This window comes from Pterocles gutturalis, unplaced genomic scaffold, assembly GCF_000699245.1.
Source record: "Pterocles gutturalis isolate BGI_N339 unplaced genomic scaffold, ASM69924v1 scaffold49292, whole genome shotgun sequence".
Lineage (NCBI taxonomy): Eukaryota > Metazoa > Chordata > Aves > Pterocliformes > Pteroclidae > Pterocles > Pterocles gutturalis.
In genome coordinates this window covers 27,051-39,120 of record NW_010117389.1, presented here as the reverse complement: position 1 = coordinate 39,120, position 12,070 = coordinate 27,051, and the positions used below count along the sequence as shown (strand labels likewise).

At 41.9% G+C, this 12,070-nt stretch overlaps 1 protein-coding gene across 1 annotated transcript in view; it reads right to left on the bottom strand.

The window, feature by feature from the left end:
* Positions 1 to 2,146: 2,146 nt before the first annotated feature.
* The window catches only part of JMJD1C (jumonji domain containing 1C), a gene marked incomplete at its 5' end in the record, with an annotated part of 33,364 nt that continues 23,440 nt past the window's right edge, over positions 2,147 to 12,070 (bottom strand). The window contains 6 exons of the mRNA XM_010075768.1: positions 2,147 to 4,448; positions 4,766 to 4,938; positions 7,871 to 9,543; positions 9,621 to 9,813; positions 9,933 to 10,076; positions 11,271 to 11,395. Coding sequence (XP_010074070.1) covers positions 2,147 to 4,448; positions 4,766 to 4,938; positions 7,871 to 9,543; positions 9,621 to 9,813; positions 9,933 to 10,076; positions 11,271 to 11,395 — 4,610 coding nt within the window. The remainder of the gene's footprint in view (positions 4,449 to 4,765; positions 4,939 to 7,870; positions 9,544 to 9,620; positions 9,814 to 9,932; positions 10,077 to 11,270; positions 11,396 to 12,070) is intronic.

The window sequence follows — 12,070 nt, the reverse complement described above, 5'->3', positions numbered from 1 at the left end:
CCTCTCCCCTGCACTACTCTCCAACAGTTTCGTACCCAACTTATACTGGTACCTGAGTTGTTCTTGCCCAGATGCAAGACTCTACACTTGCCCTTGTTAAACTGCATTAAATTTTTCCCCGCCCAAATCTCCAGCCTGTCTAGGTCTCGCTGAATGGAAGCACAGCCTTCTGGTGTGTCAGCCACTCCTCCCAGTTTCGTATCATCAGCAAACTTGCTGAGGGTGCACTCTATTCCCTCATCATGTTCATGGCCTGCAAAATGCACTTCCAGCTCATCTGAGGAGGATGATGGTAACTGGATTAAAACTTGAGAGCAGAAAAGGCCGAAGTACAGGTCTGCTAGTCCAAAACAGTGCTTTCTGCCTCGGAAAAAGAGATCCTGGGTGTCATCTGAGAGCTGACAGACTTCAAGCTCCGTAGGCAGAAACCTGGAAGCCCCTCAACGCTTGCAGGACTGTAAAACACGTTGCTTTGCAGGAGGGAGCCTTGCAGCTGGGAGCTCTGAGTACTCTGGCTAGCACACAGGCTCCCAGGGCTTTCCGAAACAGTATCGGGACAAAGCAGTTTTCAATCCTGGCAGTATCCAGATACCACCCATGTTGTTAAACTATCAACAGTCCCCAGATCCTGAAGCTCACCCATGGGGAGCCCAGGCAGCTGTGCCATGGGGACCTGTTCTTTTCTGAAAGCTCCTCAACATTGACTGTTTTTGTACAAATCTTTGTGGAAAGCCCTTCGCATAAGAATCTCTGACCAGCACTCTGAAATTATAACAAAGCTCCCCCAAGACAAACTGACAGGAGTATCACAAACGTTCACCTATTTAATGGGTCAAGTAGGAGAAATGGACAGAAAGACCCCAGGTCTATTAAGATTTCCAGAGAGGATGGCAAGCAGAAGAAGCTGCTACCACGGGACAGGTCCCGCCTATTAATGTGCAGCACACAGGCTGCGTGACTCACAGCAGGATGTAATACCAACTCCCACCCATTTCCTGCCCTAAGTTCCACGACACACTTCCCTACTGCATTGTCATAGATCACTTTTACATTTAGGTACCACTAGCCAAAACAAGAAGTCACTGCCTTCCCTTAATTCAGGTAAACAATCCTTGTACAACAAACCCATAAAAAATCTGTTGCAACAACACAAAGGTTATAAAGAACTAATATGTTATATGTATATATTTACAGTTTACTTCAAGAAGTGAAACAGAGAAACACTTTATAGCTATGTTCTTCTTGATCTTCCCTTTAGTTGGCTGAGAAAAAAAAAAAAGACTACTATCACTGGAGCCAAGCCAGAATACCTCAGACAGACTGCAACACTTCCAGCACTCAGTACAATTTAGGGATCAAGTACTCTCAGATACCAGAAGAGTAACTTTATACACTAGACAGTGAAAAGACAGAGAATGTAATTACAGGAACAGTAATCATTTTCTTACTACCTGTACTTAAAAATCCTTGCAGAAAGTAACTTAATGGTAGAGTTTCTCATACTCAACCAGAACAAAGACAAAAGAATAGTTCTTGGAGAAGAATAAATTGGGATTAAAAAAATAAGGTAAGTTCTTAAATAAAATCCCTCATGTTGGCAGACCAGCTTCTCTTTTCAAATAAATCTAGTTACAATCTGCTACATGCTACAGTCTTACATTTAAATTGAATTTTGTATTTCCCTAAATGTCTTTATTCCTTAAACAAGAGGGATGTTAACACCATGTACTACACATGCTAGTTAGGAGTGTGAAATGACTCTCCCTGAAACCTTTAATTAAATTAACCAAATCATAACAGAGTGGCATCAGGCTCTCAAGGAACTGCCTCTGGCTTCCTGATCAAAGGACACATTAAAGTTCAACAATAGAGAATCTCTCCCTCCAGCAGTGCTCTAAAAATAAATGCATTAGAGATCTTAACAAAAAGAAAAAAAAATAAAAATAAATCCAAGTGGCGCAACTATATGCACCAGTCTGTTGAATTCTGATGGACAGCACAAACCAGTTTGTTTACTGCTTATTTTGTGGCCCAGAACCACTTGGCTAATACATATACACCAAATGCTCAATTGCTTAAACCAGGATATTTAAAATGGCCTCAAGACAGATAAATCTGGATCTACTCATTTACACAAGCATGCTTTTTAACTCTCTTCCCAGCTATCGTGCATGACAAACCCTCCAGGATTGACAGTCTTCACAATAGTCTGTCTCTTCCAAATCAGATTAATATACTCACTGCTGTTACTGCCGCTCTGTAACTTCAGCTTGCTTTTTTCTTTGGCACTCCTGCTAAGAACACCATTCGGCTTTACTTCTTCTTCTGTATCACCCTTTTTTTTCTGCAAATCATTTTGTTTCTTTTTGTAAGTTGGCTTGGGCTGCCGTTTAGTCCTTTGCTCTGACTTGCTCTCGCTTTCATCAGAGTCTCCGCTTTCAGAGCCAGACTCGTAAGTTCGTTTTGCTTTTCTCCTAGGGTGCTTATCTTCCTTCACAAACTTATCTGCCAACATTTTACTATCTATGTTATTTTGCAAATCATTTGATGTAGAAGCTATTAAATTGACAGTACATGGCTTAATAATTTCTGAAACACTGTTCCCTGAATTCTCTTTTTTATTAGTGTTTTTATCTTCTTCCGAATGTCTTGTTAGCCAAGCCTTTTTCAGTTTAGTGTGGTAGTTTGGCTGACTGGTCTGGGAAGTTTGCCCACTGCCTACAGAGTTCGCTTTGTTTATTGTATTACAGACGATAGCACTGTCTACGGAGAGAGAGGTTGAAAATGTCTGATTTTTCACAGGGTTGGACTTGGTCTCACTGGTGTTACTACTTTTAAACTGAGCTGCAGCCAAGGCTGCCTTGTGCTTTTTCAAATGGACAAAGTTGCTGGAAGTGGAGAATCCCGAGCCAGGCTGAGCAGCACTGCCTGTCTTGCCAGCGGCGGGTGTAACCGGAGCTGGAGCACTGACCTTGCGTTCCTGGGTCTGCGCCACCACCTGACTCGCCGCTCTCGAGGCAGAACACTCCAGCGGCGCGCAGGCCAACACCGTGCTCGATAAGGAGTAAGTCACTTCAGAACTACCCCAGCTCGACACACTGGTAGTTGTTGCTGCTGAAGCGGTGACATCCGTTTTGGTACTGCAGATCGTAGCTGTGGAAGGGGTGACAGCACGAGGAACACTACCTTGCGAGACAGCTGGAAATTTCTTTTCATGCTGTGTGCGAGCACTGTCTGTGTTCATATTTGGCAGAATAACTCTTCCAGTCTCCCTGGCTTCCGCTGTTTTCAGGCAATCTGCTTGATTTGTCACAGCTGAAGATCTCTCGCTAACTCGATCTTTGGAAGCAGACTGCATTACTGGTATGCTATCATATTTCGTGCTAGAAGGACGCACAATAACAGATGCTGTAGCAGACTGCGACTTTCCACTCATTCTTTCAACATGCCAATCCACTTTTTCGTTATTTGGGACATTGCTGGATTTCCATATTTCTGATAAATTCTGTTCCGAAGTGCCCTTGTAGACAGTCTGAGCTTCCTTAGGTTCGGGTACTAAAGTTGGTGGTTTCTGCAACTCCTGTATTTTGCCACTGCCAGCATTAACGGGTTGAACAGGGGTAAGAGTCGGAGGTGAAAGGCTGCTATAGCTGCTTTCCTTCTTCTCCAGGTTCTGGTGCACAGGGGGGTGAAACACGGGGGCTCTATGCAAGGCAGGCATACTCCGGAGTGTATTGGAAGATGAGACTGACAACTGAGTAGGGCTCCTGCTGTCACTTCTGAAAGAATTTACAGAGTGAAATTGCACTGACTGTGAAAGCTGCTCAGGTATCTTGCTTGCAGAGCCTTCACTCTCTGGTTGGTGCTTGATTAAAGGTGGAGGTTTTGAAAGGGAAGAAATGTAAGAGGGGAGAGACTGGGGACTAGCTGCTGTCGAAGGACAATTAGTTTGCTTATCAACATATGCACTTGAAGCTTCCTTTGACGGGTATGATCTTGGTGGTTCATTTACTACACTGTTCGACAAGGTGGTGAAATAGTTACTCTGTGGCAAACTCTGTGGAACCGAATGCTTCATTTTATACAGTTCTGACACAGAGCGTTCAGCATCCTTGTCATATTTTACTGAATGGCTTTTGGGACTTGAAGATAAGGATGTTACCCTGGAATAGTTCTCTCTCTCTCCCTCCAGTGCCTTTATTTTAGCTGTAAAAGGAGCAACTTCAATACTTTCTTGGAGTATCCGTCTGTGTTCTTCTTTGTATTTGCTCAGTCGCTCCCCAGTCTCCTGTGGTGGCTTTGGCAGCTGGTTCAACATTGGATCTGCAAAATGTCTGTGCATATGGCTCTCCTTTGCTGACTGCATTCTGCTTTGCTCTAGCTCTGTCTTTACTGGTGTAGTTGTAACAGAACGCAAAGGTTCAATGAACGCTTTCCTCTCCAGTTCTCTGTTTGAAAAAGGTTAAGCAGACACAGGTTAGTCTGAATGCAGTGCAACGTGCTAAACGAAAGACCTTTCTTCCCATGCTCTGAACAAAGTTATCTATTAACACAAAATAAACTTTTCTTTATATTAGGTACAATTTTCAAAAGTCTTCAGGTGACTCAAGTACCATTCCAAGTCAACAGTGCAAAATCTGTTTTGCAGCACACTGACAAGCTTTTCTCTATCACAGGCACCCACATTTACAAATAAACTAAAAGGAAGCTAGAAGACAAGCTGTTGAAATGCACCTTCTCCCACAGAGTTAAACGGCAAACTTACTCTTTGTGATGCTCTATGATACTTTTGGACAATGGTGGGCTGGAATGCGTTGTCAGTTTGAGCGGCCGAAGGGGATCTGCACTAGATGGTCGCACAGGAATGTGACTCAGTAAACCAAGGCTGTCAGCTGAGGTCACGGGGGTGGGCTGGTGTAACCATGGGCTGGGAGTTTTCTGTTAACACCAACCAAAACAAAAAAAAAGAAAATCAGATTTCAAAATAATCACAGGACTACAAGTGTTACTGTATCTAGTCCTACAAATGATCAGCGTGGAACAACGTATTTCAGTATCTAATCATACACAGTAAATAAGATTTAATATTTTAAGTCACTTTTTGATCAACTGGAACATCTGATTGTACTTCCCCTGGCCAAAACAGTTTACACATTTCAGAAGCGTTCTTAGAACTGTTTAATTTTCAAGTATTCAGCATGAATAGTTAATTCTAGAATGCAACCTCAAGCTCATCAAAACTAGCAAACCAATGATACTCTGACAGCACTTAACTTCAGTTACCAGCAAACAGATCATTAGCTCTTTGGTGAACTGCAAGAAGTATTTCTTTCAAAAGACAAATATAGTTTAGTATTTCTGGAAAACAATTTCATCTCCAGCTTTATAATGAACCTTAATATAAGCAAAGTATCTCCTTCCTAGATGATTCCTCTCCTCCCCTCAACCAAATTATTAAGTACGATAATCCTAATTAATCTGCTTTATTTTGACAGGCATTTTTATTTGGCATAATTTCATCATAATTTAAGCACACTACTAAAACCATAAACGTACACACCTGCCATACTTTGCAGCATGGCAAACACACATTAATGGCAAACACACAGTACGCACAATTTTGTGCTGTGTACTTAATACTGAAAAGGTGGACAATACCAACCTCCTTGTTTACACACACTGTGATAGTCTCAATTTATGAAACTCTTTTAATTTGACTACTTGGGTAAGTTTCTTTTTTATATCTTCTCTGAAACTTGTGTAACAACTCGGCAGAAAAGACCAAGAGCAGCTCTCCTTTCCCTCTCTCCTTTGAGACCTGCTTACGAGAAACACACACAGAAGTGGAAATGCAGGACACCTCGATGAAGTGGTGCTGAAGTGCTAGGGCCAAGCCAAGAAGGGACTGGGACAAGAGTGAGCAGAGCTCTCAAGTGCACTTCAAAGCCTCTCGGTGCTGCTTCACCCCTAACTCCTGGCACTGCTCAGAACTTCTTCCCCTCTTCAGACCATCCTTTCCCTTCTCCCCTGTCTTGATAACCTCCAGTTCAGAACTGCTGCAGCAGAAGGGGAGCCACGTGCTCTCACAACACACACACGCAACACAGAAGAGATTTGCAGGTGCTACCACTTTGAAGTTCTGATTTCTGTACTTTGAATATTTAAAGCAACCACTTGGGTTTGTGCGAACAGTTTTAGCACACACATTTCCTAGGCCAGGAGTTCCCACGCTGTGGTGAGTTCCCACAAACTGCCTGTAAGCTGTATTAAAATATTATGCAAAAAAGGCCTGTCACCTTCTCCCTAGAGAAGCTAGGGAATATCTGCTTGAGCACCAACCATTGCCCAAACAGCTTTGTGACTCCACCTGCAACCATCTACAGCCCAGCCCAAAGACAGAAGCTGTCACAGCCACTTGCAGATGGCAGGAAAAGGTGGGCTTGGGGTCACGCTCCCTTCAGCACACAGACATGGCTCAGCCCTGAGCTGAGAGTGGCTTCTGGTGCTGCTACAGCAGAAACACAGACCCCATTCTGCAATCGCGGCATCCATGCAAACCAACTTTGGAAACGCCCACTCCGGGTTTCTAAGACATATTTAAAAAAGGCCTCCAGTGCAAGAGCCAGAAGACAAGTCACCACAAGACAACTGCCACATATCAACATAATTAAAAACCTACGTGCCTCTGTATGCAGGACTGCATAGTTCAGGCAGCCAAAGTGAAAACAGAGTCTATCGTAAGTTCTTTAAAATGGACTTCAGTATGGGGTGGAGCAGGCAGCAACATGAAAAGATAAATCCACCTATAGTTTTCTCTTAGGCTTTTCTTCTCTGCTGCATTTGATGTTATCACATTTTGGATCAAACTAACTTCATATTACAAGGCCAACTCAAACTGACTGTTTGGGAAGACTTAGCCACAATGGTTCGGCTTTTCTCAAGAATGAGGCTGGGGAAGAATAGCTTTCCCTATGCTGAAAAAGAAAAAAAATCTTTATAATCATTCAGGAACTCCAAGCTTTGACGCAAAGGCTTACAATCTGGCAGAAGGACCACTGTCAGCAACATGCCTTCTGTGGTCCTTGTGAAAATGTGCCCAAATTAGGCCAAGCTGTAAGCCTCTAAAAAACCAGTATGCACATGCTGCCAAACACTGCCACCACACTGGGCACTAGGCTGAAAAACACAAACCATTTCTTCTGAGACTTCAGTGGTTATACTCAGCACAGAGCCAGAGGAATCACCCTGACTTCAATCAGAGGAGTAGAAAGCAGATGGGAAGGCAGGGATGTGTGTCAACAGGAACAGAAGCGGAGAAAAAGATACGTCAAGAGAGAGTACACAGATAGGTGTAAAGACAAGAGAAATGGGTATACAGGAAAGATTTATAAATGCTAGAGTATTTCTCTTCAGAACTTCCCACTGGATTGAGTACTTCTTCCATCTCAGCCGTTCTCCATTATTTAGCAAGCATACACAAAATTCCACTATGAAGACAATTGTCCTTCCTCTCCTAGCATTTAATTTACACAATGGTTGTCATAGTTTGAGGTAGCAAATATTTACCCTGCGGACCTGAGGTTACAAACCAACTGGTTGAACTCACTTGGTCATGAACTAAAACCAAACATTTCTTCTTTCTTTAAAATACTTAGGAAATCAAGGCCTAGAAGAACTCCCTACTTGCTGTCCACCGTGAGACAGCAGTTACTACTGAATTTCCACTCCTAGTTCTCTGCCTAATCAAAAAACCCACGGTGGTCACTGCACACTTGGTGCAATACAAACTACAGAACCTGTACCTAGAAAACCACTGCTGGGAGACACCAGCCCCAGCTACATTCGCCATTAAGAAACAAGTTCAACTTACCCTTCTCAAGGAAGCTTCCGCATTAACAGGAGTTTCTGGATGGACCCATTTGGAGGAGGGCAGACCAAGTCCTGAGTAAGCATGTGTTCCGTTTGGATACTGCCAAATAATTGGATAAAGCCCTAGCTGATTATAGGAAGCAGAAGGATGAGCTTGTCCAAGAAGATGTGGAGACTGGTGTTGTAACATCTGTTGCTGCTGCTGGTGTGCTAATGCCAAATGGCTTAAGCTGCTAGCATGAGCAGTCTCTAGTCGCGGATGGCCACCCAGCAAGGAGGCAGCAGGCACTCCAGGTAACACTGCAGGAAGTAGATGAGGGTGATGAACAGAATGGTGGGATGTGGTACTAAGGGGGTGAGTGTTAATAGCGGACAAGGGAGCCTGAGCTGAAGACCCAGCTAGCAGATGGGATGAACCAGTTAATGCAGGATGATGAGCATTTGGATTTAAACAGGTTCGGTGGGATGAGGAATGCAGAGGATAATTATGCTGATGCAAATAAGGTGAAATGTGATTAGTTCCTGTTTCTTGTCCAATCAGAGTGGGGTCCCTGTACACCGCGAAATGTTCGTTCTTGTCAATGATAAGAGGACTTTTAGTAGCTTCTAGAGCGCTAACTCTAGCTGGAACTGGATGAAAACTAGACCTAGGCAAATCATGATCAGTTTTATTGGCTGACCTTGTTAATCCAGTAGCATGGCTGTTTTGGGAACTAACCTTAGACTTCACAGTATCAGAAGATTGGGTGAATTTAGGCTTAACATCAGGTGACTTTGTTTTAGGATGATCAACTGAAGCACTAGGTTTTGACTTCACAGAATCAGAGACTGGACTTTGTTTATGCAGTTTACTCTCTTCTGCTAGAGAAGCTACATTTAACGAAGACATAAATGAGCCATACTGCACTTTTTCTTTTTCAGGATTTAAGTGTTCATTTACTAATGTTTTTACAACCCCAGGTTGTATCAAATCTGCTTTGTTAACAACACTGCCACCACGACTTTGATCAGCTTCCTGTTTTCTTGCCTCAAGGAAATTTGCATTTGCAAACTGCTGTTTTAAATCGCTGCTGTGAGATTCTATTTTCTGAACCGTTTGCAAACCAAAGGTACTTGCAGCATTATCCTGGCTCTCCTTTTCAGAGCTGTTTTCATTAGTAATGTCAACAACACATTTCGGAGTAGGAGGTCTGGGTACAAATTGCTCATTTGTTAATTCCGCAGTATGATGTTTTTCTGCATTGCACTCTTGAACATGTGGATCCCTGGCATTCTGCTCATAAGGCGTTGGCTGCTCTGCTGAATGAAGTGACGATTTTTCTTGCTGATCTAAGACGGATGACTTCAGTCTTTCTGCCTCTTCGTGTTTTTTATCTTCCTGTATTTCATCCCATGGAGACTGCCTGTCTGTTAGTGTCTGTTCTACTCCCTCAATAGTTTGGGATTTTCCTTCTTCTCCATTTATATTTGAAGTGTTCTTGCTTTTTAACTCATTTTCCGAATTTTGCTCTGAGGACGAATCTGTTAACCTTTTATTTGAAATTTCTGAGTCACTGCTCTCAGAGTAATCTGAGATATTGTCTGTCCGCAGTCTCTTCATACTTAATTTTTTTTCATCCTCTTCAGGTTTTCTTCTTTTACTAAGGAAATGTTTATTTTTGGTTTTGGGGTTTTCTGTAAAAGATATCACATTCTCAGTCTAATACAGTTTTAAGCTCTCCCCCCCCACCCCTTCCAGTAACTGCTTTTACCTCCTCGACCTATATAATCATATCTTTCTTCTTTTATCTTCTCTTCATCTGGCATGCTGCTATCAGAGCCTTTCCTCTTATTTGGCCGAGTATTCCTCTGTTGCTGGTGCTGGTGAGCATTCTGTTTTGGTGCTGCGGTTTGGGAATTCATTGCTGGTCTGGGACTATTTGCTTGCGCACGTGTATAATGACCCTAAAAATAATGCTGTGATTAATGGACTTAAACGCAATTTTTAACCAGCAACTTTAAACATGTATTTTCAATACTCGCAATATACGAAAATACTTAGATAAAAAGATAAATGTATCTACGTGGACTGCGTTGCTGTTCTGGTTGGAACGAGACCGTCGGCGTGAAGTGATGCCAATATTTTCACCTTTCAACAAAGAGTGAACAACATCATCTAGAAAGGTCATCTGAACCATAGAAGGATCAACATTCTGAGGTTCTAACACCTGGCATATTAAAAAAAATATAAAAAAAAAAAAATCAGCAGATGTTCAGGCACTGCCCAATCTGTATTTTCTGTATCAGTGTTTACCAGACTATTTTGTGTGCTAAAGACTAATGAGATAAAAGCCTACTATAATCCTGACAAGCAGAACTGACATATGACTCTCAACAAAGGCTGGGAATAGGGTAAAACCAAAGCAAAGTCTTTACATATCACTGTAAAAACAAATAATTTTTTTAAAAAGGAAAAGCACCCCACCACCAAGCAGCAATTACAATATACAAGTATTTTGTAAACTGTATTTAATATACCACAAAGTATACTGCAGAAGCACATTACTATATTGCTTCCAACAGAAGCAAAACTGCTGGAAGAAAGGAACCAAAATGATGAGAGAAAAGAACTCTTAACACTGGTGAAGTGTTACTAGTGAGGGCTACTTCAGAAAGAAGGAAATGTTAACCAGAACTTTGATCACTGTGTCACAAAGCAAAAAAATTATATTTGAGGAAAATTAATCAGAGCAAATTAAGGGAAAGAACATATTTGTGCATTAGACCAGTCACATATGATTTTGTCAGCCATTTCAAGGCAGGCAGGTCATTCACCATATTGAGTCATTACTCTGCTCTCCTGAAACAGAATTCATTACTGCTGCTAAAAATACCAGTATTCATTCTTTTTGTAACATCAACTTCAGAAACATAACTGAAACCCACCACAGTAAATGTAAATTAGGGCTGCAGTAAATGCTTAATTCAATAAATCGCAGAAAGGGGATAATTCAATTGCTTGGAAGAAGTAATCGTTACTGCAGTGCTAAAACATTCCAGCATTGAGAAAAGAAAATCTCAACACAGCTGACAGGGAAGACCAGTTCTTAAAACTAGACTGCTTCACTTCAAAGACTTCACTAGTCAAATAGTGACAGCAGAAGAAAAGCAAAACTGTAGGACTGGCATTAATCATATCATTGCACAAAGGTTCAGCTTCAGGATGGTATTAACTGCTGGCCCAATGAAAAGTCATGCTGTAGGTTCAGTGCAGTAATAGACTTGTCCTGCCGGAACTGAAGAACTCGGCATATTTCAGAGTACCACACCAAAAAAAAATTAAAAATGAAAAAAAAAAAACAAAACTCCTAACATGTAGGTCACTTGAAGCTTATTTTCCGAGTATCACGTCTCGAACTCACCTGGTCATTCATAACAACCATAGTGCGGGTGAAGAGATCATGGTGGGTAATGATACCAGTGAACCACTGGGTGGCAGAATCCTGTCTGTACACTCTCACCCTGTAACCATTTAAGGAGTACGGACCTTTACAAGGGGAAGAAATAAAAAAGCCATTGAGGAATTCAGCAATGGAAAGTATAAATGGGTTTTCCTGGTTTTTTAAGCTTCATGGCAAACATAGAGCACATGGCATGGATAGCAAACTACAGGCAATTCTGGCACAACACTGCCTGTGAATTTTACTTTTATTCAGGAAGATATTTTGAAATGCAAATTGTACATTTAGGTATGCTTTAAGGTCAATTACGCTAAGATTTTCAACACACAATTTTCTTATCTAACTAAATCTTTCTGCAACCATGATGACAAATTATGAGAAAATTCCTGCCTACAAACAGCAACCATAGACAGGTAATCTGAAAGGCTAGAAAGTGGCAGCAGCAGGTTATACAGAAGCTATTTAACAGGCTAGTCACATGCCCAGATGCTTTGCTGGCAAAAAGATTTACATCTTGGTGGTTATGCTCTGCATCTGCCAAGTCTTTCCCATAATTGACCACAGAGTTTCTCTCCATTACAGCAGTCGGAAAGGCAGCTGAGTGATACTGTCCCTGCTACGGCCACACAGAACATTCAAAAACACACACACTATTATAAAGACTTTAGCTCCTGTGTTCAAATATATCAGCTGCAAACAAATCCTACCCAGTGCCCCTTTGCAAAGATCAGTTTAGTTCACCTTTAAAAGCTCATGGGGGT